This window comes from Lissotriton helveticus, chromosome 1_1 (assembly GCF_964261635.1).
Source record: "Lissotriton helveticus chromosome 1_1, aLisHel1.1, whole genome shotgun sequence".
Taxonomy (NCBI): domain Eukaryota; kingdom Metazoa; phylum Chordata; class Amphibia; order Caudata; family Salamandridae; genus Lissotriton; species Lissotriton helveticus.
The window spans coordinates 1901830388-1901856927 of NC_136057.1; the positions used below are offsets into that span (position 1 = coordinate 1901830388).

At 51.1% G+C, this 26540-nt stretch overlaps 2 protein-coding genes across 4 annotated transcripts in view; both read right to left on the reverse strand.

The window, feature by feature from the left end:
• LOC144817944 (uncharacterized) overlaps nt 1-22745 on the reverse strand; it is a 31202-nt gene extending 8457 nt beyond the window's left edge. The window contains exons 1-2 of the mRNA XM_078674913.1: nt 22471-22745; nt 20588-20870 (exon numbers count right to left, since the gene is read on the reverse strand). Coding sequence (XP_078531039.1) covers nt 20588-20870; nt 22471-22745 — 558 coding nt within the window. The remainder of the gene's footprint in view (nt 1-20587; nt 20871-22470) is intronic.
• The window catches only part of PRRC2C (proline rich coiled-coil 2C), a 1522187-nt gene that overhangs the window by 1205527 nt on the left and 290120 nt on the right, over nt 1-26540 (reverse strand). The window lies entirely within an intron of this gene.

Sequence of the window (26540 nt, forward strand, 5' to 3'; positions counted from 1 at the left end):
AAATTTTGACCACCTATAAGAATAGATGGACTTAGTGGAGTCACGCCTGGCTGACAAGATGACGTCCACCACGTCAGGCGGGAGAGAAAAAGAACTCAGGTTGCCCTGTTCAATCTCCAGGCATGAAGGTGTAAGGTCTGGAGGTGGGGGTGTAGAACTTGCCCCTCCATCTAGGAGAGGAGATCTGCCCTGCGAGGGAGACAGAGCGGCGGGTGAGAGGAGAGGTGGAAAAGGTCTGAGTACCACACCCTTCTTGGCCAATCCGGGGCGATCAATATAACTTGGGCCCGGTCTTGGCGAATTTTCCTCAGAACCCAAGGAATCAAAGGTATGGGAGGAAACGCGTAAAGGAGTTGCGAGCTCCAACAACTGAAACGCGTCCCCCAAGGCTCCTTGCATCGGATACTGGAGACTGCAGAATAACGGGCAGTGAGCATTCTCTTGAGTGGCGAACAGGTCCACCTGAGGAGTTCCCCACGTCCGAAAGACGTGACGAACTACCTCTGGATGAGGCCTCCACTCGTGGTCGGCAGACAACTGCAGACGGAGACTGTCTGCACGAACGTTCTGAACTCCGGCCAGATTTGCCATCAGACAAATCTGATGGTCCTGAACCCAGGACCAGAGAAGCAGAGCCTCTCTGCAGAGACACCGCGACCCCACTCCTCCCTGCTTGTTGATGTACCACATCGCGGTCGTGTTGTCAGTCAGGACCTGAACCGACTGACCACGAAGGAAAGGGAGGAAGGCCTTGAGCGCCAGACGTATCGCCCGCAACTCTAGAAGGTTGATATGAAGCAACCTTTCCTCTGGAGACCAAAGACCCTTGACCTCCAGGTCCCCCAGATGAGCACCCCACCCTAGAGTGGATGCATCCGTTTTTACCGTGGCCACCGATGGAGGAAGTTTAAAAGGCTTTCCTTGAGACAGATTGCCTTCCACGCTCCACCAATACAGATCCGCTGCAGTTTCTCTGGAGATCCTCACTGTCTCCCTGAGATCTCCGTTGTGCTGATAGCACTGCCTGCGGAGGCACCACTGGAGTGCCCTCATGTGCCAGCGTGCATGGTTGACCAACAGAATGCATGAAGCCATCAGACCGAGCAGACGAAGGACCTTCAGGACTGGAATAACCGCTCCATTGTAGAATAAAGGAATCATTTGATGTATGTTGCAAATCCTTTGTGGAGGAGGGAATGCACGACATACAGTTGTGTCCAGTACCGCACCTATGAACAGGATGCGCTGGGAGGGCACCAGGGGAGACTTGGGTACATTTATCGAAAAACCCAACCTGTGCAACAAATGAGTTGTCTCTTGCAGATGATGGACACCTTCTCTGGCGACTCCGCTTTGATCAGCCAGTCGTCCAGATACAGGAATACAGGAATCCCCGACCTCCTGAGATGTGCTGCCACCACCTTGGTGAAGACTCGAGGCGCAGTAGTAAGACCAAACGGAAGGACCGCAAACTGGTAGTGTTGCGACCAAACCGTAAAACGGAGATACTTTCTGTGCGACTTCAAGATGGGAATATGAAAATACGCATCCTGCAAGTCGATCGACACCATCCAGTCTTCTTCCAGCAGCGCTTGAAGAACCTGTGCAAGAGTGAGCATCTTGAACTTTTCCTGTTTCAGGTAAAGGTTCAAGATCCTGAGATCCAGGATTGGCCGAAGCCTGCCATCCTTCTTGGGGATCAGAAATACCGGGAGTAGCATCCCTGACCCCTCTCCTGCTCCGGAACCACCTCTATCACACCCTTTCTGAACAGTGCCAGGACTTCTTCCTGCAGGAGAAGCAGGTGGTCCTCCGAACAAAAACCCTGGTAAGGAGGGGAATTTGGGGGAAACTCCCGAAAGGGAAGAGCATACCCATTCCCCACGAGATTGAGAACCCAAAGATCCAATGTTATCAATTCCCAATCTCGTAGGAAATGGGTAAGCCGGCACCCCACTGGTGCCACATGATCCTGAATGGCGGATCTAGGGCTGCTTTGCTGCGTTGGCAGGGGGCTGGGAAGGGGAAGAGGAGGAGACTTGACGGCCTCGAGAACGGACTGAATATGCTACTTACCAGTATGCATCTGTTCTTGGCATGTAGGGCTGCTAACATTCATATCTTAGCATTAGATCGCCGCCTAGTGTTGGGTCCGGATGATCGCACATTGTTGTCCTGGAAGAGTGTAGGAGAGTAGGGTCTGCAATCCTATGATCACCCAGATTTTTGCTTTTTGCTGCACTGGTTTACGACTTTCCCTGGCTGTGGGCCTGCTAATCAGACCCACAGCCTAGCTGTTCTCTCTATCCAAATTGTACTCAGGTACTGAATTGGCACTGGGCCCTCTCCAAGTCCCTGTACCCAGGGCTGAGGTGCACCCAGAAGTCTCCCAGGGGCTGAAGCATGTATTATGCCACCCCTGGATTGACTAACTAAAACTGACACAACTGGCTGCACGACAGCTGGGGCAAGGTGGTGTACTCACCCTTTGCTGTAGATATAGTATACCTATATCTAACCCTAAAAATGGACACACAGATCTCCTATCAGTCACTCCTATAGCAGGCCTTAACAATCCTGAAGGCAGAGTGCTTGGAATCGTGTGAGATGGTGCTCTAGCATGAGCTGAGCCTGTCTGCGGCTTTCGGGATCCATCCCTTAGCCGTTTCCATGATATCGCATACCATATACTCTTAAGTGCATTATAATCCTCGCGGTTATGTGCCAACTCTGGTATCGCTTTATCAAAACATGTCGAGTAAGGTGTCATACGAATTGGAATACTAACCCCTCGCCAATTCTGGCGACGGGGTTAGCATTCCACCCTTCTAGAGGGACACGACATGCATGTAACCTATAACCCGGTTAAAAGTCAGACAGAGCCTTAGCATCCACAAAATGGATGCTGCCACCGAGACACAAGTCTGCCCTCCTGCTGCTGGGAGTCCTCCCAGAGCAGGAGATAAGGACAAAGGGTTTCCTGCCAGGGGCGGTGCCAGCACCGTCCCAGACAGGGTTTTGTGTATTGTAGGTAGGCAGGGCTTTAGAGGAAGGTGACTGCACGTGGCACCCCGGTGCTCACTGTGCATAGGCTGGCTGGAACCAGTTCCAGGGTCACTCCAGACCCTGTGCTGGGGAAAAGCCCGCCAAGGAAGTGGGTGTAACCACCCCCCTCCTAGTCCCACCCATAGGGCAGGACTTAGTCGCGTGCCAGCCCCCTTTTTACAGGATAAAGGTAGAGACTGGCCCCCTTCCAAATCAGATCATCTTTGAATCCTGAAACTACTTTCTGCGAAAGGAACTCAAGACTTCTTCCTAAGATTTCTCCCTTGTGACTAAGGAGTAGTCACCCTGCATCCGCAGGCACCATCTAAGAACACTGCGGTCTGCTGTAAGTCCTTCCTCCGGAATCCGACTGCCCAGCTCGACGAGAACCGGCTTCCCTGGCACCTCTGACCTCTACCCACCTCTACAGCCCAGCTGAGAACCGTGGGTGCGACGAGACCGCAAGGGACCGGCCATCTGCAAGACTGCACGACTTCTTTCCAGCAAGCCCGCCGAGTAATCTACTGGTGAGTGCTTTGGGGTCCGAGAAGCCCCGACTCTGAGCAGCTCCAGCTCCGAAGTGCAGCCCCCCAGCATCTCCACGATCTGCGTGGGGCCCTTCTGCTTTCCGCTGCTCACCGCGTTGTTTGGCTACTAGCCCGTTGGCTTGTGGCCTTCCTGACGACGCCCGACGACATTTCTGCTGCTGGTCTGGTTGCTCCAGACTGGCCCTTGCTCCCTTCCAGAAGAGGAGCACCCCGGACCCTCCTGGTCCACTCAAGACGCCATTTTGAGTCCACCGCGTGGGCTTGAATTAGCCAAGGCTTGTTGCCCAATCCTGGGTAACTTCGACGCCAACGACTTCATCCTTCGTGGGACAGCTCGCACCTCCATCCTGGTCGCCGACAACGCCTCCTGGTCCGAGAGACTGCAGAGCCCAGCAGCGCCCACTCACCTGACTGCGGTGACTTCGCCCGGTGCCATCCTGGTGCCCACTTAATCACTGGCTAGTGATTCAAGAACTTGGTCCCCTCTGCTTTCAGGTTTTCTTCTTCCTTGATCCAGGCTTGGATCCATCGAACTTTTCTTCACTGGTCGCCTGCCAGCAACTTCTTCCTTCCAGGCTCCTGGTCCGGCAACGAGATCCCCGACGTCTTTTCAGACCTATGCAGCTGCAGCCCCTGGGCTAGGTAACTTCGGCACTCCGGTGTCCCAGCATAGCCTCACTATCCAAGGGTCAGGATCCACTGTCGTTTTCTCCCTACCAGGTCGGGTTCGCCCGTGAACACTAACTTTGTGAATTCTAGCTTCCATAGACTTTGTCCCGCATCCCGCGTGAGAGTGCACACTCTGCACCCGAGTCCCCTGGGCCTCCTAGTAGTAATCTAACGATTCCCTAGTCCAGTCCTAGCGATTCCAAAGCCTATTAGAACTGTTACTTACCTGCTAGTAATTCGCATTCCACTTTTAGCGTATATGGTTTTTCGTGCCCCTCGGGCATTTGTGTAACGTGCTAACTTAAAAGTATTTTCGTAAGAGTGTTGTTGTGTGCTTAGCTCCCTGTCTCATAAAGAGCCAGGGTAGTCTTGTTATAAATAAATACACTGTTTATTTTCATAACAACTTGTGTGGTGTCCTTTCACTGGGTGTTCAAGGGGTAATGTGATGGTAAAACAGCTGGCTTAACACGCCCTCTAGAGTCTTAGCCTTAGACTGCTCGTATCCATGCTACTAGGATAGCTGGTCTATAAGGTTGACTTACAACCAATCATCAATAAGGGTTGTTTGGACTGATATATAGTGATCACTAGAATAGTGAGCACTGCACATCAGGCCAACTTCTCACATTGGTGAGCAGCGGTTGGGATTTGAGCTTGCTGTTGTTTTACCACACATATCCTAAGAATATCTTGTGAAAGATCACATAAGTACTAAAGGTACATATAACTTAGCTTAGAATACTCTGAGTTCTACTGAACCAGCTGTTGTAGCTCCTAGGGCCTAGCACACCCTAAACTACAACTCTAGCAAGGGATCAGTAGGCAAACATATAGTGTAGGTAAGTGCACCACTTACACCTCACTAGAAAAGCATGTCGACTCAGGAGGACTCTACTGAGACTCCCCTGGTCAGTGTTGACCCTCCACAGGTCACTTCAAGATATGCAGCTCTCAGTTTCCATGAGATGAGACAGATCTGTGTCTCCAGGAAACTGAAGCAGGGGTCTAACCCCACCACTTCCTTTCTGATAGGTCTCTTAGAGACATATGATGCCAGAAAGCTTTCTCAGTTACATGAGAACATGCCAGCCTTAGAGGGAACCTCTAGGGATCCGGATCTCCACAACACTGATTCAGCAGTTGAGGAGGAGGATCAGGAGGTACTCTCTGGGGATGAGGTAGACAAGGGTCTTGAGGTAGTCAGAAGGCTAACTAGGACCAACTTAGACTTACTTGGGCTAGGATCTGGGGGCCCCCCAGTACTAACCCGAAGTGGGCCTAACCTTGGAGTTAGGAGAGATAGATCTCTTTCTAGGGACTCCAATAGATCTCTGCACTCTTCTCAGGGGAGAAGGAATCCTCCACAGAGGAGATTTACTTCCCCTCAGAGAAAGGAGCATGAGGCTAGGATGAGACAAGCTGAACTGAGGATTGAAAGGGAAGAAATTGCCCTGGCCAAAGAGAAGCTTGCCCTGGCAAGAGAGCAGCAGATGAGTGGGCTAGCTCCCACTGGTGGCAGCAATCTCCCAAGAGATAGAGAGAAGGGTTTAGATACTAAACACCTGACTAAAATAGTGCCCCCCTTTAAGCAAGGAGATGATATCCAGAAATGGATGGCTGCTCTGGAGAGGGCCTGCACTGTGCAGGGCATTCCCCAGAGTCAGTGGGCAGCTATACTGTGGCTCTCCTTTGATGGTAAAGGTAGAGATAAGCTCCTCACTACAAGAGTGGAGGATGCTAACAATTACCAGGTCCTGAAGAATACACTGGTTGATGGGTTTGGTTTAACCACTGAGCAGTACAGGTTGCTGTTCAGAGACACCCAGAAAACTCAGTCTCAGGACTGGTCTGATTTTGTGGATTGTGCCACTAAGGCTTTGGAGGGCTGGTTGCTGGGTAGCAAGGTTACAGATTACACAGGATTGTATAATCTAATGATGAGAGAACAAATTTTGAACAATTGTCAGAACCAGTTGCTGCACCAGCACCTTGTTGATTCAGATCTGACCTCTCCCCAAGAATTGGGAAAGAAGGCAGACAAATGGGTCAGGACAAGGATCAAGCAGAACCAGAACCAGAACCAGGGTGGTCAGAAGAAAGCAGACCAGAAGGGTAATGTTAAGAATGAGCAAAATGACCAGAAGTCTTCACCAGGTCCCCAACAAACCAAAGAGGGTGGGGGTCAGGCTTCCCAGAAGAAGAAGACTCAAGAAGGCCAGTCAAAAAGGTGGTGCCAGTACTGCAAAAGTAAATCTCACTGGTTTAGTGAGTGCACCAAAAGAGGAGGACAAACTCCTGCCACTACAGCTCCTAAAGCAACTGCACCCCCTAGTACAGTCAGTAGTGGTAGTGTCACTCCCAAGGCATTAGTTGGGTTAACCTTGGGTACTGAGGGGTCTGACAACTTAGTTGGCACACTCACTCAGGGTGTCCTTGTCTGTACAGGGGATATGGATATGTCCCCTGAAATAAGTCCCAATACTTTGGGCAAATACAGGCAGACACCTTTGATTAATGGCAAGATGGCTCAGGCCTATAGGGACACTTGTGCCAGTGTCACCATGGTGACACCTAACTTTGTGGACCCTGGACAGATCATGCCAGGTACTGATTTCCTGGTGACCAATGCCAGCAATGTCACTACTAGTCATAGTGTGGCAATTGTAGCTTTCTCCTGGGGTGGAGTGAAGGGACAAAAGAAAGTTGTAGTCAGTTCAGACCTCCCAGTTGATTGTTTGTTGGGCAATGATTTGGAGTCATCACAATGGTCAGAAGTGGAGCAGAGGACTCACATGGAGATGTTAGGCTTGCCAGCACATGTGCTTGCTGTGACTAGGTCACAGGCCAGAAGATGCCCCACTGAACAGGTGCTGGATCCTGAAATTATGGACCAGACACCTTCCAAGAAGAAGAGCAGTAAGGGTAAGGCTTTGCCTTCCCCCTTGCCCCAGGTTGAGGATCAAGTCTCTGAGGAGGCTGATCTAGAAGAGCTGAGGGAAACTGAGCCTAAAGAGCTTGAACTTGATCAAGTTGAGTTTCTGGGCTCAGGGGGACCCTCCAGAGCAGACCTGGGGAAGGAACAGTTGAGCTGCCCTTCCCTTGAACCCCTCAGACAGCAGGCTGCTGCTGAGGCTGCAGGGAATGCCACAGGTGCCCACAGGGTATACTGGGAAGATGGACTCCTGTACTCTGAGTCAAGAGACCCCAAGCCTGGTGCAACCAGGAGGCTGGTCATCCCCTTGTCTCTGAGAGGTTTCCTTCTCACCTTGGCCCATGAGATTCCCCTTGCAGGTCATTTAGGTCAGACAAAGACTTGGGACAGGCTTGTCTCACACTTTCACTGGCCCCATATGAATGAGAATACCAAGGAGTTTTGTCGCTCATGTGTCACTTGCCAAGCCAGTGGTAAGTCAGGTGGCACAACAAAGGCCCCCCTCATACCACTACCTGTGGTGGGGGTTCCCTTTGAAAGAGTGGGGATTGACATTGTTGGTCCAATGGAACCCCAGACAGCATCAGGACACAAGTTTATACTGGTGGTGGTGGACCATGCCACCAGGTATCCTGAGGCTATTCCCCTTAGGACCACTACAGCCCCTGTAGTGGCAAGAGCCCTAGTTGGAGTGTTCTCCAGAGTGGGTTTCCCTAAGGAGGTCGTTTCTGACAGAGGTACAAACTTCATGTCAGGATATCTGACTGCCATGTGGAAAGAGTGTGGTGTGAACTACAAGTTCACCACACCCTATCATCCACAATGCAATGGGCTTGTTGAGAGATTCAACAGGACCCTGAAAGGGATGATTCATGGACTACCTGAACCTCTTAGGAGAAGATGGGATGTCCTGATCCCCTGCCTCTTGTTTGCTTACAGAGAGGTCCCACAGAAGGGGGTTGGCTACAGCCCTTTTGAGCTTCTGTATGGGCATCCTGTAAGGGGACCCCTGTGTTTGGTGAAGGAAGGATGGGAGAGACCTCTCAAAAAGCCTGCAACCAACATAGTGGACTATGTACTTGGTCTCCGCTCCAGGATGGCTGAGTATATGGAGAAGGCATCTAAAAACCTTGAGGCCAGCCAGGAACTTCAAAAAGCTTGGCATGACCAAAAGGCTGTACTGACGGTGTACCAGCCAGGACAGAAGGTGTGGGTGCTGGAGCCAGTGGCCCCAGCAGCTCTGAAAGACAAATGGTCTGGGCCCCACACCATCATTGAGCAAAAGGGAGAGGTTACCTACTTGGTGGACCTTGGAACTCCCAGGAGCCCTCTCTGAGTGCTCCATGTTAACAGGCTCAAGGCATATGTTGACAGGAAGGACATGAGCTTGCTCATGGCCACAGATGAGGGACAGGAGGAAGAGAGTGACCCTCTCCCAGACCTGCTCACTCAGAATCCTGATGATGGGTCAGTTGATGGTGTTGTCTTTTGTGGCAGCCTCACTGAACATCAGCAACAGGATTGCAGGCAAGTTCTGCAATCCTTTCGACATATGTTCTCTCTGACACCCAGCCAAACTGATTGGTGTACCCATGATGTTGACACTGGAGACAGTCTGCCTGTCAAGAGTAAAATCTACAGGCAGCCTGATCATGTTAGAGACTGCATCAAAACTGAAGTGCAGAAAATGTTGGAACTGGGAGTCATTGAGCCCTCAGATAGCCCTTGGGCTAGCCCAGTAGTTCTAGTGCCAAAGCCTCACACCCAGGGTGGTAAGAGAGAGATGAGGTTTTGCGTAGACTACAGAGGCCTCAATGCAGTCACTAAGACTGATGCCCACCCAATACCAAGAGCAGATGAGCTTATAGATAGATTGGCTTCTGCCAACTTCTTAAGCACATTTGATTTGACAGCTGGGTATTGGCAAATCAGGTTAGCTGAGGAAGCCAAACCTAAGACAGCATTTTCTACCCCTGGAGGGCATTATCAATTTGTGGTAATGCCCTTTGGACTGAAAAATGCACCTGCCACCTTCCAAAGGTTGGTGAATCAAGTCCTCACTGGGCTGGATGACTTCTGTGCAGCTTATCTTGACGATATTGCTGTCTTTAGCTCCACCTGGGAGGATCACCTGGTCCACCTGAGGAAAGTGTTAGAGGCCCTGCAAAAGGCAGGCCTCACTATCAAGGCCACCAAGTGCCAGATAGGGCAGTCACAGGTTGTATACCTGGGCCACCTTGTAGGTGGAGGCCAGGTTCAGCCACTGGAGAGTAAGATACAGGCCATCAAGGACTGGACTCCTCCAATCACCCAGACTCAGGTTCGAGCTTTCTTGGGCCTGACTGGGTACTATAGGAAGTTTGTCAGAAATTATGGGTCCATAGTGACCCCCCTTAATGACCTGACAAGCAAAAAGATGCCAAAGAAAGTTCAGTGGACAGCAAGCTGTCAGAAAGCATTCAATGACCTAAAGCAGGCCATGTGCACAGCACCTATCCTCAAGAGTCCAGATTACTCCAAGCCATTCATTGTCCAAACAGATGCTTCTGAGTTGGGTGTGGGAGCTGTTCTGTCTCAACTGAATTTTGATGGTAATGATCAGCCTATTGCTTTCATTAGTAGGAGGTTGACACCTGTGGTCTGGGCCCTGAAGAAGCTGAGGGCCTACTTGTTTGGCACTCACTTCACCATTCAGACAGACCATAAGCCCCTCTTGTGGCTAAATCAGATGAAGGGTGAAAACCCCAAACTGCTTAGGTGGTCCATTTCCCTACAGGGGATGGATTTTACAGTGGAGCATAGACCTGGGACTGATCACAGCAATGCTGATGGGCTCTCCAGGTATTTCCACTTAGAGCAAGAAGACTCACCTGGTCAAGGTTAGCTTATTGTCCCAAAGTTTGGGGGGGGGTCATGTAGGAGAGTAGGGTCTGCAATCCTATGATCACCCAGATTTTTGCTTTTTGCTGCACTGGTTTACGACTTTCCCTGGCTGTGGGCCTGCTAATCAGACCCACAGCCTAGCTGTTCTCTCTATCCAAATTGTACTCAGGTACTGAATTGGCACTGGGCCCTCTCCAAGTCCCTGTACCCAGGGCTGAGGTGTGCCCAGAAGTCTCCCAGGGGCTGAAGCATGTATTATGCCACCCCTGGGCTGACTAACTAAAACTGACACAACTGGCTGCACGACAGCTGGGGCAAGGTGGTGTACTCACCCTTTGCTGTAGATATAGTATACCTATATCTAACCCTAAAAATGGACACACAGATCTCCTATCAGTCACTCCTATAGCAGGCCTTAACAATCCTGAAGGCAGAGTGCTTGGAATCGTGTGAGATGGTGCTCTAGCATGAGCTGAGCCTGTCTGCGGCTTTCGGGATCCATCCCTTAGCCGTTTCCATGATATCGCATACCATATACTCTTAAGTGCATTATAATCCTCGCGGTTATGTGCCAACTCTGGTATCGCTTTATCAAAACATGTCGAGTAAGGTGTCATACGAATTGGAATACTAACCCCTCGCCAATTCTGGCGACGGGGTTAGCATTCCACCCTTCTAGAGGGACACGACATGCATGTAACCTATAACCCGGTTAAAAGTCTGACAGAGCCTTAGCATCCACAAAATGGATGCTGCCACCGAGACACAAGTCTGCCCTCCTGCTGCTGGGAGTCCTCCCAGAGCAGGAGATAAGGACAAAGGGTTTCCTGCCAGGGGCGGTGCCAGCACCGTCCCAGACAGGGTTTTGTGTATTGTAGGTAGGCAGGGCTTTAGAGGAAGGTGACTGCACGTGGCACCCCGGTGCTCACTGTGCATAGGCTGGCTGGAACCAGTTCCAGGGTCACTCCAGACCCTGTGCTGGGGAAAAGCCCGCCAAGGAAGTGGGTGTAACCACCCCCCTCCTAGTCCCACCCATAGGGCAGGACTTAGTCGCGTGCCAGCCCCCTTTTTACAGGATAAAGGTAGAGACTGGCCCCCTTCCAAATCAGATCATCTTTGAATCCTGAAACTACTTTCTGCGAAAGGAACTCAAGACTTCTTCCTAAGATTTCTCCCTTGTGACTAAGGAGTAGTCACCCTGCATCCGCAGGCACCATCTAAGAACACTGCGGTCTGCTGTAAGTCCTTCCTCCGGAATCCGACTGCCCAGCTCGACGAGAACCGGCTTCCCTGGCACCTCTGACCTCTACCCACCTCTACAGCCCAGCTGAGAACCGTGGGTGCGACGAGACCGCAAGGGACCGGCCATCTGCAAGACTGCACGACTTCTTTCCAGCAAGCCCGCCGAGTAATCTACTGGTGAGTGCTTTGGGGTCCGAGAAGCCCCGACTCTGAGCAGCTCCAGCTCCGAAGTGCAGCCCCCCAGCATCTCCACGATCTGCGTGGGGCCCTTCTGCTTTCCGCTGCTCACCGCGTTGTTTGGCTACTAGCCCGTTGGCTTGTGGCCTTCCTGACGACGCCCGACGACATTTCTGCTGCTGGTCTGGTTGGTCCAGACTGGCCCTTGCTCCCTTCCAGAAGAGGAGCACCCCGGACCCTCCTGGTCCACTCAAGACGCCATTTTGAGTCCACCGCGTGGGCTTGAATTAGCCAAGGCTTGTTGCCCAATCCTGGGTAACTTCGACGCCAACGACTTCATCCTTCGTGGGACAGCTCGCACCTCCATCCTGGTCGCCGACAACGCCTCCTGGTCCGAGAGACTGCAGAGCCCAGCAGCGCCCACTCACCTGACTGCGGTGACTTCGCCCGGTGCCATCCTGGTGCCCACTTAATCACTGGCTAGTGATTCAAGAACTTGGTCCCCTCTGCTTTCAGGTTTTCTTCTTCCTTGATCCAGGCTTGGATCCATCAAACTTTTCTTCACTGGTCGCCTGCCAGCAACTTCTTCCTTCCAGGCTCCTGGTCCGGCAACGAGATCCCCGACGTCTTTTCAGACCTATGCAGCTGCAGCCCCTGGGCTAGGTAACTTCGGCACTCCGGTGTCCCAGCATAGCCTCACTATCCAAGGGTCAGGATCCACTGTCGTTTTCTCCCTACCAGGTCGGGTTCGCACGTGAACACTAACTTTGTGAATTCTAGCTTCCATAGACTTTGTCCCGCATCCCGCGTGAGAGTGCACACTCTGCACCCGAGTCCCCTGGGCCTCCTAGTAGTAATCTAACGATTCCCTAGTCCAGTCCTAGCGATTCCAAAGCCTATTAGAACTGTTACTTACCTGCTAGTAATTCGCATTCCACTTTTAGCGTATATGGTTTTTCGTGCCCCTCGGGCATTTGTGTAACGTGCTAACTTAAAAGTATTTTCGTAAGAGTTTTGTTGTGTGCTTAGCTCCCTGTCTCATAAAGAGCCAGGGTAGTCTTGTTATAAATAAATACACTGTTTATTTTCATAACAACTTGTGTGGTGTCCTTTCACTGGGTGTTCAAGGGGTAATGTGATGGTAAAACAGCTGGCTTAACACGCCCTCTAGAGTCTTAGCCTTAGACTGCTCGTATCCATGCTACTAGGATAGCTGGTCTATAAGGTTGACTTACAACCAATCATCAATAAGGGTTGTTTGGACTGATATATAGTGATCACTAGAATAGTGAGCACTGCACATCAGGCCAACTTCTCACAAAGAGTCTTCGAAGTATCCTGAGATGGGTGGCTCCTCCCCTGGACTACAGTGCGCATGGGCATCGGCTCCATCCCCAGATTGTTTTTCGCCATTGTGGCAGAAGATGGAGTGAAAAGTGTAAAGGATGTCCATGCTAATGAATAAATACAATAGTATATCTGCAGCTGCGACAGGCACCGGGGAGGAGGGCGGGCGATATGAATGTTAGCAGCCCTACATGCTAAGAACAGATGCATACTGGTAAGTAGCATATTCAGTTCGAGGCATGTGGGCTGCTAAATTCATATCTTAGCATAGAATACATAGCAGTCCCTCCATCAGCGGCGGTTGCCTGTGCCAGCTGCAGAAACCTGAAAAAGTGTTTTGAGAACAGCCTGTCCTACAGCAGCTTGCTGCTTGGAATGTACATCAACACAGTAGTGTTTTGTAAAGGTATGTGGTGTAACCCACGTGGCTGCTCTGCAAATATCCTCTAAAGGAATGTTCCCTAGGAAAGCCATGGATGCCCCCAATTTGCGTGTGGAGTGCGCCCTTGGGGTTATCGTTAAAGTGCGCTTGGCCTTTTGATAACATATCTGGATGCACTTAACAATCCACGTGGCTATTCCTGCTTTGGAAATAGGGTTGCCTTTGTGTTGTGGTGCGAAGGCAACAAAGAGTTGTTTTGTCTTTCTAAAGGGTTGTGTCCTGTCTATGTAGTACATCAACGCCCTCCGTACATCTAAGGTATGGAGCATTCTTTCCGCCACCGTTTGTGGGTTTTGAAAGAATGCCGGCAAGTCAATAGTTTGGTTGAGATGAAACTGTGACACCACCTTCGGAAGGAATTTGGGGTTAGTGCGTAGCACTACCCTATTTGGATGAATCTGAATGAATGGCTCTTGGATTGTGAGCGCTTGTAGCTCACTAACACGCCTCAGTGACGTAATAGCTATTAGGAAAGCCACTTTCCACGTTAGGAACTGGAGTTCACACGAGTGCAGTGGCTCAAAAGGTGGTCCCATCAGTCTGGTGAGGACCACATTGAGGTTCCAGACCGGAGCTGGTGGTGTTCTTGGGGGAATGACTCGTTTCAGGCCTTCAAGAAAGGCTTTAATGGCAGGCACTCTGAAGACAGAGAGGTGCTGCCTGTTTTGAAGGTAAGCCGCTATGGCGGATAGATGTATCCGAATGGAAGTGTACGCTAGATTGCACTTGTAAAGATGCAACAGATAGCAAATGATGTCAGGGATAGATGCATCTAGCGGGTTGATGTCATTGGCAGTACAGTAAATGACAAAACGCTTCCATTTCGCAGCATAGCATGCTCTGGTAGTTGGCTTCCTTGCCTCCTTGATGATGTCCATGCATTCTGGAGGTAGGTTAAGGTAACCAAACTCTAGGACTTCAGGAGCCAGATCGCCAGGTTGAGCTGTTGCGGATCTGGATGCTGAATTTCTCCATGGTTCTGCGTTAAAAGACTGGGCGTGAGGCGCAGTCTTTGATGCGGCACCACTGATAGTTCGAGGAACGTGGTGTACCATGCTTGGCGCGCCCACGTTGGAGCAACTAGGATGAGTCATCGCGTGCTGCCTTAGCTTTCTTGCGACCAGCGGTATCAGAGGGGCTGGCGGAAAAGCGTACGCAAATTTGCCTGACCAGTTCATCCATATCGCATTCCCCTGCGACTGTGGGTGAGGGAACCTGGCGGCAAAGTGTTGGCATTTTGCGTTTTCTTTTGTGGCAAACAGGTCTATCTCCGGATGACCCCACTGCTGGAAGTACGGGTGGAGGACAGATGGGTGTATCTCCCACTCGTGCATTTGATGGCTGTACCTGCTGAGCAGATCCGCCATCTGGTTGTCCTTCCCTGGGAGGTGTTCTGCCATGAGGAAAATGTTCCTCTGAATGGCCCACTTCCACATGCTCTGAGCCAGATGAGACAGCTGTGGCGAGTGGGTGCCTCCCTGCTTTTGAATGTAGTACATCGCGGTCATGTTGTCCGTCCGGACTAACACTACCTTGTTGCACAGATGTACAATGAAGGACTTGATCGCCATGAAGATTGCCATCAGTTCCAGATAGTTGATGTGCATCTTCTGTTGCTGCGTCGTCCATAGTCCCTGCACTGTGCAATCGAGCAGATGAGCTCCCCATCCCTGGAGAGATGCGTCCGTTGTCAGGGTAATCTGCGGCACAGGCTCTTGGAACAGTCGGCCCTTGCAAAGGTTGTGTGGAGTCCACCAATGCAGAGAGTCGTATGCCCGACTGGTAACCAACACTAGGTCTGTCAATTGCCCTTGAGCCTGTGTCCACTGATTCGCTAAGCACTCCTGGAGCGGGCGCATATGTAACCGTGCGTGAGGGACTATGAAGATGCAGGAGGCCATCATGCCTATCAACTGCATGAACACTCTCGCTGGAAGCGAGTGTTGTGGTCTGAACTTTTGGATTAGAGACTGCATGCTGTCTATCCTGACTTGGTTTGGCTGAGCCATGGCCGTCAGGGTGTTGATCGTCGCACCTAGGAACTGCCGGACATGTGCTGGTTGTAGATGCGACTTTGGGTAGTTCAGCGAGAAACCCAGATTGTGAAGAAGGTGAATTGTAGCCGACATGTCCGCGGCGCACTGTTGCTCCGACTTGGCTTGCACGAGCCAGTCGTCCAGGTAGGGGTAGACATGGATGTTCTGCCTCCTGAGGTGCGCTGCTACTGTCGCCAGACACTTGGTAAACACCCTTGGGGCTGTGGTGACTCCGAAGGGTAGCACCTTGAACTGGTAATGCTTGCCTTGAATAGTGAACCTGAGGTATTTCCTGTGGGACGGGTGTAGTGGAATGTGGAAATAAGCATCCTTGAGATCTAAGGTTGCTAAGAAGTCCCCTTGGTTCAGCAAGGGAAGAATCTGTTGGAGAGTGAGCATGTGGAAATGTTCTGATAGTATGTACAGGTTGAGGGGACGTAGATCTAGAATGGGTCTGAGAGATCCGTCCTTCTTCGGAATAAGGAAGTACAGGGAATACACCCCTGTACCTTCCTCTCCCACCGGCACGAGCTCGATTGCGCCTTTTTGCAGCATCACCACTACCTCCTGCTGCAATAAGAGCAAGTGCTCTGCGGACATAGGTCTTTGCCTTGGCGGGATGTTGGGTGGAGTGGATTTCAACTCTAGGCAATAACCATACTGGATTAGTTGTCGCACCCACCTGTCTGTGGTGATGTTTCTCCAGACGGGCAGGAACTGCTGCAGTCTCCCCCCGACGGGTGTTAAGTGGTCGGGGGGCAGTGACAGAGAGTCACTGTTTGCTTGGGGTAGAGGAGCGGGAGCTGTTGTTTCCTCTGCCGCGACCTCTGTTGCTGTTGTTTCTGTAACCTCCCTTGTTCTGTTTTGTGAACGAGGATTGTGCTCCACCTTTTGAGAACTGAGATTGTTGACCCATTTGTCCTCTGGTGACTCCACGTGCACCTGAGCGACGAAAATTGCTGCCACGAAACTGTTGTGACTGTAGGGCCCCCATGGACTTAGCAGTCTCTGTGTCCTTTTTTATTTTCTCTAGGGTGGTGTCAACATCTGGACCAAACAGACTATCAGGATTGACTGGCTGATTAAGAATGGTTGTCTGAATATCCTGTTTAAACCCTGAGATGCGTAGCCACGCCTGTCGTCTCAGCATAACGCTAGTGTTGATAGCTCTAGCAGCTGTGTCTGCTGCGTCAAGGGCACACTTGATAGCTGCGTTTGAGATTAGCTTCCCTTCCTCAATAAGCAGTTTAGTGCCTTCTTGGAACTGTGGAGGCAGGTGTTGTATAATCTGTTCTAGGGTGTCGTAGTGCGCCCTATCGTAACGCGCTAAGAGTGCCTGTGTATTGGCAATGCGCCAAAAGTTTGATGCCTGCGCAGCTACTCTTTTGCCCCCTGCCTCTAGCACTTTAGACTCCTTATCCGGGGGAGGAGCTTCACCCGTGGTTTGGGAGTTGGCACGTTTCCTGGCATTGGCGACCACAAGAGAGTCCAGTGGCAACTGTCCCCGAATGTATGCAGGGTCTGCAGGTGCAGGTCTGTACTTTTTTTCAATACGTGGATTGACCACTCTTGCTCTTGTAGGCTCCTTAAATATGTCCCCAGCATGCTTGAGGACTCCTTTAAGCATAGGCAGAGTCTTTACTGTCCTTTCAGAGACTGAAAATGTGTCGAAAAGGAAGTCTTCCTCAACCGGGTCAGCATGCATGTCCACATCATGATTGGCTGCTGCCCTTTCGAGTAGTGCATGAAAACCTGCTGAATCCTCAGTTGGGGATGCACGTGCATTAAAGAGCTGCGGGTCCTGCCCCACACTTTGGGCGCCTTGGTCACCAGTGTCATCATATGAATCCTGTTGTGCATCAGGTTCATTGATAGGGAAATTGTATTGCTCGTCCTCATCATACCCCTCACCCGCAGAGTGTTCTGGTGAGGGAGTAGGGCTCCGTCTCGGAGGAGGCTGGATAGGTTCCATGAGGCCTGAAGCATCAAGGGGCACCCTCTTCTTCTTCAGTGGGATGACATATGAGTCCACTGACTCCGAAGTGATTTTCCTCTTATAGAGGGTCAGTTTTCCTGTGTCAGCGTCGATGAAATGCTCTGAATCATCCTCAGAGTCGAGTACCCGACGTGGAAGAGGGCCAGCCGGTGAAGAAATCACCTGTTTCGGCGCCGATTTGGTGGAAAAGGCCTTCGGCGCCTCCTTCGGCGGCAAAATAAAGAGAAGTTTCCCAGAAGGTTTTGCTGGATTGTCCTTTTGCGGCTGCGGCGATGGTATCGGAGCCGACGGAGCAGAGGCCTTCTCCCTGATTCGCTTTAGTGATTCGGCGATGAGGGATGTCTCACTCACAGTTTGTTTTGGCGCCGTCGAGGATGTTCTGATCTTTCCCTCAGATCAGACGTCTTTGTGGGCCTTGTGCGCTTTGGGCGCGGATCCAGTCGTCACCGACCCCGATTCCTGGGACCGGGGCGTCGACGTGCCAGTCTTCGATCCGTGCGCTTGCGTAGCCTCCTTGGAGCTGGCTTTGGCGTGCTTGGACGGCGGCGCAGCTGTCGATCCGTGCCGACCATCTTTCTTAGAGGACCCCTCCTCTGGCGTCGATTTCGCAGCGGCGGAATCGACGGACTTTTTCGACTTCTGCGGACCGGAGGTCGACTGAGTCGATGGAGTAGCGGGCACAGTCGTTTCTGCCGGTACGGCAGCCATCTTAGGGACACTCGAGTCCTTAAGTTTCGGTTTCGTTTTCGGGTCGGCCATCTTAGGTGTTGTCGATCCCGATGGTTTTGGTTTCGGTTTCGAAACAGTCTGCTCGGCAAGTAAGTCCGTGGCCGGGCCAGAAGGCGGGGCCGTGGCTTGCGGCAACGGGTCTTGGGTAAGGCCAACAGGCGATCCCGTGACCCGGTCGGTATCCTCGTAACCTTCGGGGCAGAGCTCGTCCCCCGAGCTATCTGCTGCGGCCCCATAAATCTCATCGTCGTCCCCTACCTCGTCGACGTATTCAAGGCCTTGACCCACGACACCGTCGTCATCTCCCGGATCCGCCTCGACCTCCGTCTCGGGTGGGGAGATTTGAAGATGATGACCCTGGTCCTCTTCTTCCTGGTCTCCGAAGATGTTCTCCGGATCCGGGGCCGCTTGTCTAGCTTCCATGCGCACCGCGCGCCGAAGCTTGAGAGTCTTCTTTGAGCGGAACTGTGCACATGCCTTGCACTTGCCGTCGTCGTGGTCAGGCGAAAGGCATTTGTTACAGACGGGGTGTAGATCGATGTGTGGGTACTTGGACCCACAAAGCGGGCAGTACTTAAACGGGCTCCGCTCCATGTCCGAAAAGTTTTGCAGTCGTGTTGCGATGAGAAGGCCTCAAAGTCCAGAAAGCGAAAGAAAACTCCGCTTATTCCGGCTCCAAGAGACGGAAGACTCGAGACCGTGCGCAAACAATACCGACGCAAAAAATCGAGGCCTTTTGGCCGCTAAAAGTAAGTTTTTTCTCGGTTTCGACAGAAAGACGTCGAGACCACATCCGAACCCAATGGCGGAAAAAAACAATCTGGGGATGGAGCCGATGCCCATGCGCACTGTAGTCCAGGGGAGGAGCCACCCATCTCAGGATACTTCGAAGACTCTTCCAGGACAACAATGTGCGATCATCCGGACCCAACACTAGGCGGCGATCTAATGCTAAGATATGAATTTAGCAGCCCACATGCCTCGAACTCTTTGTTTGCCCATATAAGACCTGTACAGCGTGTTTTGCTGCTGCTGCGGCTGCTGCTGCGTAGATTTGTAGGATCGAAAGGAAGATCTGCTAAATCCTCTAGTACGCCTTCCAAAAGTGCCCCTGGTCTGAAGGCCCAACGACTTGGCTGTCGCCCTGCTGTCTTTAAAGCGTTCTAAAGCAGCGTCTGCCTTTTTGCCAAATAAACCAGATCCGTCGAATGGGAGATCCAACAACGTAGATTGGACATCTGAAGAAAACTCACTCGACTTCAGCCACGCAGCTCTCCTCGTAGCTACAGAAGAGCCCATGACCCTTGCCACAGAGTCCGCCGTGTCCAACCCACTCTGAATCACCTGCCTTGCTGCAGCCTGAGTGTCAGAGATAACCTCCTGGAAGTCTTTTCTATCCTCCTCCGGCAACTTGGGTACCAACTGTTTTACAGTGTCCATAAGGGCGTGAATATAACGCCCCATCAGGCAGGTCGCATTTGTGGATTTCAGCGCCATACTAGCAGAGGAGAAAATCTTTTTAGCAGCCTGATCCTGCTTTCGACTCTTTCAGCTGGAACCTGAGGAAAAGCTCCTGTTGATCGTTTGGAACAGGCAGCCTGTACCACCAAACTCTCAGGCAGAGGGTGAGTGGACAAAAATTCTGGGTCTTCTGGAGCAGTCCTGTACCTTCTGGCAACAGCCCTAGAAACAGCAGGTTCTGACAAGGGTTTTTTCCAAACCTCTAAAATAGGATCTTTAAGGGCATCATTAAAGGGCAGCAATGGTTCAGTCACCGATGGAGCGTGAAGAACCTCTGTGAGAAGATTTGACTTGAACTCAGCAGTAGGTAAAGCAATGTTCAACAAATTTGCAGCCTTCTTAATCACAACGTGGTAAGGAGCTACATCTTTAGAGGTTTCATCTGTCACTGAAACCAAATCCCACTCAGGGGACAGTTCAAGACCACTGGCCACCGAAAGATCCTCATAAGGGTCCTCAGGATCCTGCAGCTCACCCTCCTCCAAATACTCCTAACGATAGCTCTCTTCTTCCATCAGCCTCTGGGCTTCACACCTCGACCTGTGCTTCACTTTCGAAGCCAATGCGGCGCCGGAGCCGGCATAAAGGGTGCAGGAGCATAGGTTTGGGGGACACCCAGACCAAATGCCATCGGACCCGTGGGACCAACAGGAACCCCAGAGGGGTACATAGCCCTGGAGTAAATACCATACTTCGCATTTAGAAAATGCATTGGATCCTGACCTGGAAAGGCTGGGTACGAACCCCCAGGTGGTTCCGGAGGGCGTGGAGTCGATACGACGTCGACCTCTTCAGGCTGGTGCACCGGAGTCGACAGACCTTCGGGCAACGGGAGCCTCTCCCGCTCCAACCATCTCCCCCCTAACCTTCATCCTCCCGATCCGGAGAATGGGATGGAACTGGAGATGGATTCGCTGTCTGCTTTGGCGAACCAGGCGAATTTGCATGCGACGCCTCACCTTTGGCGTCCTGTTCTTCCGAAGCCGAAGACACCACTTCTTTCTCAACCAGCTTCACCTGCGACTTCGGCTTAGAACCCGAATCTTTCTTCGAACGATGTCGGGATTCATGAGACCTCTTCCTATGCTTCTTCTTTGAAGATCTCGAAGCATGGGCCGAGGACGAATCCGAACGCGACCTCGAGTGAGATCTTGACCTAGAGCGTCGAGTCCGCGACCTTGATTTCTTCCGCTCTTTATTTCCTTTAAGTTTTGCAACAATAAGTTTAGCTTCTCTCTCCCGGAGTGCCTTTGGAGTCATCTTCTTACAGGATCGACAGTCTTCCACATCGTGGTTGGAGCTAAGACACCATAAACAACATTCATGCGGATCCGTAATGGACATGGTCTTGCCGCATTCTCCACAGGCTTTAAAACCAGTTTTCTTCGAAGACATGTCGAAATAGGAGATAAAGGAAAGCTAACAATACAAAGTTACTGTAAAAGCTACTGACGATCCCTAGAAAACCGTTAGCGTCGACGAAGCGGAAAAAAGGGAACTGATGTCATCACGCCGGCGTGGGCCTATTATAGGCGTCGGTGACGTCAGCGGAGTTGCGAGCGATGCCGTGCCTCTATGACGTCCAAGTCCACGTTGGCGCGAAGCTACGGAAAGAATTTCCGAATTTTGCAGACGCAAGGGGATATTCAAAAGGTGAGGAATCCACACGGCAGATGTATCTATCAGAAAGTAGGTTCGGTCTGCACGGCAACCGCTTGTGTGGACATACTGACAGATGCAGAAGGTCCGGGTACCAACACTGCCTCGGCCAGTCCGGAGCAATCAGTATCATTGTGCGGTCAGAGTGTGATAGCTTGTTCACCACCTTCAGGTGAGAGGCAGGGGTGGAAAGTCATAGACCAGTGGTTCCCAAAGTGTGCGCCGCGGCACCCTAGTGCGCCGTGATGAGAAGCCAGGTGCGCCGCGCAGGATGTGGGGGGTTTGAAAGAAATGCCATCTTCAACACGCATCACAATCGGGCCATCCGTGGTGCCTGTAAATCGAAAGAGCGACGCAAAACACTCTCCTTTGGTGCTCATTGACACATATTAGAGATGTACATGCTGTTACACACCTTCCACCACAGTCAGTACTCAAAATGTTTGCCGCGGATTGCTACTTCGAAACTAAAACCTTTCACAGATCGATTTACGATCTCTTTTTGCTGCCACAACTCGAAAGGGTGTACAAACACATCAACGCCATGGCCGCATGAGTGTCTCTGCTAGACTATCTGTATTTTGCATTACAAATTCTTTTGTAGGTTTGGGTGGTTCATACTACTTTCCAATATTTGGATTGGTAAAAAAAAACACATGTTTTGCCACAGAAGTGTAGAATGCCGGGGGGGATTTAAACTCATAATTATCAATTTCAGGAAATGTAGAGTGCTGCAGTGTGTGTCCATTTAATAGTAAGTGAAGTTTTCGAAAGCGATTGTTAGTAACTTGTAAACAGCGATTCCTTACAGTATTTAGAGTAAAAAGATGAAAATCTTTAAATTTACGAAGAAGAAGAACTAAAACAGCTCAAAACTCAGTGCTCTTGTAATCACCAACAAAATATAGAGTGCCCCGATTCCATGACGAGCATGCACATTACACCTATATTATTTATGTAAATGCAGGGCTTTAAGTGGGATGAAAAAAACTGGGGAGGATCTCAACGGGGCGTGGCCGATGTAATAAAGGGCGTAGCTTAACACACTTAAGCTAAAAATCTGTGCTTAGCATAGTGTGCTGCCTGACCCACCGGTAAAAAAAATGGTGGGGAGCCACGGTCAACTGCCAACTTGGTCAAGTGAGCCACGGGTCAAAAAAGTTTGGGAACCACTGGCGTACACAAATGCCCCATACCAGTTGATCAAAAGGGTATTCCCCTTCGATCCTGGTCGGTAGTACCTTGAGGCAAAGTCTCGGCATTTTTTGTTTTCATCCTCCACGAACAGATCTATGCTTAGACGGCCCCAAGCCTGGAAGATGTAATCAACCACTTCGTCGTTAAGAACCCTGTCCCGATGTTCCTCAAAGTGGCAGCTGGGGGCATCCGCTTGAGAATTCTGCTCTCCCGGCAGGTGAACTGCTGTGATAGATTCCACGCCAGAAACCAGTGCCAAAGGGTCTGTGCCTCCAAAGAGTCCTCGAGCAAGTTCCCCCTGCTGGTTCAGGTAGTACATGGTGGTGGTGTTGTCAGTCTGTTCTAGGATGGAACTCGCCTAAATCGAGGGGAGGAAAGTCTTGAGAGCCAGATGAACAGCCCTTAGCTCCAGCATGTTTATGTGGTACAACTGCTCTTTTGGAGGACCATAGGCCTTGCGTCTAGAGAGACCCCATGTGGGCTCCCCATCCATGCATGAATGAGTCTGATCAGTCTAGGGGGGGGGGGGGGGGGGGGGGAGTTTGATGGAACGGAACTCCTACTCTCAGGTTGTCCTTCATCCACCACGGAATGGATGCTCTGGCTGCGTGTGATAGAACGCTGATCACATTTGTCCTCCAGATACTGCTGTAGAAGACACATTTTTACTCTGGCATTGGGAACCAGAAAAATGCAGGATGCCATTGATCTTCACAGGGAGGCGATCTGAGGCACCGAAGACAGGTCTGTCTGCCTTTCTGAATGATGGATAATTGTCTCTCCTCCGAAGGAAACACTTTTCCTCGCTCGGAGTCTATCAATGCCCCCAGGTAGTGGATTCTTTGTGTGGGCTGCTGTGTCGACTTCTCGAAGTTCAAATGGAGGCCCAGTTTTTGACAAAGCCCTAGGGACTGCTGGAAATGGTTCCTCACGTTCTGGGGAGAGGGGCATTTCAGCAACCAATTGTCCAGGTAAGGGTAGATGAAGATACCTCTGCATCGCAGAGCAGCTGCCACTACCGCCATGCACTTCGTGAACACCCAGGGAGCAGACTTCAGCCCGAAGGGCAGCACTTTGAATTGATTGTGAGACGATAAGACTATGATCTTAGGTATTGCCGATGATGCTGACTTTTCGGTACATGAAAGTAGGCATCTTGCAGGTCCAGCGAACACATCCAATCCCCTTTGCAGAGGTGAGGATATATTTGGTGGAGAGCCAACATGCAAAATGTTTCCCGTTTGATGGACTGGTTGAGTGCTCGCAGACCCAGTATGGGCCTGTACTCTGATTTTTGACCTTTTCCTTTACCAGGAAATATCTGGAATAAACCCCTCAACCACTTTGGGATCGTGGAACCTTCTCTATTGCTGATTTTTGGAGAAGCCTGTTGACGGGACCAGAGGGATCAAGGGAGGACAAAGTCTAAAACGTAGAGTACCTATTCTGCAGCGTAGCTAACACTCACTGGTCCATCATGATAGCTCGCCACTCTTGCAGATGATTCGCAATACTTTCTCCTACTGGAGTGGTGGACAGTGATGGAGGAAGAGGGAACTCATTGTTTGGCTGGAGCTTTCGTAGAGGTAGAGGACTGAAGTTTGGCTCCTGTTCCCCTGTTGGATCGACAGCCTTGATACCGTGACTTCTGCTGGCCTTGTTGGTTTTGGTTCTTTTGCCAATGAGGGCTTTGAACCCTCTGTTGGAAAGAGCGGCAATTAGTATTGCAGAAATGGCGACTAAACTCTTCTTTTCCAGCCCCACCGCATACAGGGTATCTAGCTCGGTCTTCATCCGTGCCATCTCTTCATCAGTGTGCGAGCCAAACCACGATTAACCAGAGAATGGAAGTTTGAGAATCCGGGCCTGCGCTTCTTGCTTCAGTGCTATAAGGCGAAGTCAGGAAGATCTGGCACAAATTCCATGGGCGTGGGAGTGTGCTGAAAGTGTAGCTCCATCCGCCGCAGCACTAATCACTTGGTTCACCACTAAGCTGCCCTCCTGTAAAACCTCCTCGAAGTCCTTACGGTCTTTCTTGTGCAGTTTTTCCGTATAACGCTGGAGAGTCCCACAAAGCTCTAACGTAGCTTCCCAAACGAGCTGATGCACTGGAGACTAAGCATGGATGCAGAAGTGCTGCATACTTTTCTCTCCCATGAATCTTGTGTCTTGCTCTCCTTGTCTGGTTGTACTGTAGACAAGGAGGCCACTGAGTGGGTCTTTCAAGTCACAGCCACAATCAGAGTCCGGTGGTGGATCGGACTTCAGAAAGGAGGGATTCCCCCTACGTTGGAGAATACTTCTTTAGAATTCTCGCCGGTGCGGTCTTGAGTGGCTGGCGTAAGGAAGATGTCCATAACCGGCTTAAGAAGCCCACCTAAGTAGTACTCTGCTGAATTGGCATAGGAATGTTCAGCTTGCTAGCCCCCTGGAAAGCACGTCCTGCAATGTGCTCACATCGTCCACCGGAGAGATCCTAAACAGTGGACTGTCGGTAAGGGTGGGCGAGTAGTCTTTTTGAGGAGTATGTTGAGGAGGTGGAAGGCGTTTGAGATCTGCTGCGTGATCTTGATCTCCTCCTGGAAGGTGGTGGAGGAGAGCTAGTGTGAGCCCTACCTCTTGGCGGAGAAAGATCTGCATCTTGTGCTAGGCGAGCCAGAGGGAACTGTGCTCAGGACTCGGACCCCGCTAATGTCCACTGACTGCGTAGGCTCAGCCCAGTGGTGTAGTGGTCGCATCAATCTGGAGAGAGGTGAATGGATGGAGTCCACTCTCTAACAGGAGAACGACATGTGGAGGGAGATTTCAGTCCTTCCTGATGAGCCTTTTCTACTGAACGTTGATGTCCAGAGGGAGAGTTCCGGCTACTTGAGGACGAAATAACCACCTCTGGAGAACCGGACCTGGCGATGGAACGGTGGGTGCCTGCTCTCAACGTCGATGGAGACGGAGAGAAGCTTACGGGGACTGACACCAACGGAGACCTCTGCCCCGACGTCGTCCGGTCCGGAGATCTTTGTCTCGACATCGATCTTGTTCCCGGCGGAGACATGTGTCTCGTCGACTGCCTCAACGGAGACGCGTGTCTCGACGTCGCTCTCCTTCACTTCGACTGAGGACTTTGCCTCGATGCCGAGCGGCGCATCTTTTTTGACAAAGACTCCTGCCTCGACGTCTATCTTGTTCGATGGAGGGCTCTGCCTTGACGCCGAACGCCTTTCGACAGGACTTTGCCTCGACGTCGGTTGCGAAACCAACAGATACCCCTGCCTCGATGTCTAGTGTCTTGCTGACGTCGACTGAAGCTTCTGTCTCGACGTCGACGAGTGGAAATCGGACAACTTGTGCTTCGATATGGTGACTTAGGTCTTGATGTCGATCTGTCTCGACGTCGATCATCGCTGAAGCGTCGGATCTTGTCTCGACACCGGACGCTTTTCTTACTCCAATGGAGACTTGGTCCTCGACGACGACTCCGCTGCCGGTACCTTCAACGTAGAGCCCAACGCCGAAGGAGAACATATCAGGACCTTGCTCCTCATCGAACGCGTTCTCTTCTTTCTCCTTACAGGAGACCTACCTCTTTCTGAGAGGCCATAAAGACAGATTCTCTCCCAGTCTTTGATGGTTCTTCTAGATTGTTTCCTGTAGTCTTGACAGGAGGCAGGAGAGACTCAGGGAGGCAGAGAATGCACACTTCATGCTATGTTATGTTAAAATGGATTTATAGAGCGCACAGCTACTCAAAAGAGTATCCTGGCGCTAAGACAAAAAAGACCATATGCAAGAGGAGAAAGACTAGAGAGAAAAGGAAACCCAAAGAAAGAGACGGATTATAATGTTTGTTGGAACAGCCAGGTTTTCAGTTGTTTCCTGAAGGCGAGCAGATTAGTGACTTTGAGTGGAGGGGGCAGCCTGTTCCAAAGTCCAGCCACTTGCACTTGGGAAGAGCGACCACCTTTGCGGGCTCTAAGGTACTTAGGGGTGACCATAAGGTATTGATGCGCAGATCTAAGATCTGCCAGGTACGTAAAAAGAGACTCTTCTACAGATGTACTTTGCTCCCATACCATGTAGAGCCTGGAAAGCCAGGACCAGAGCCTTGAAATGAATT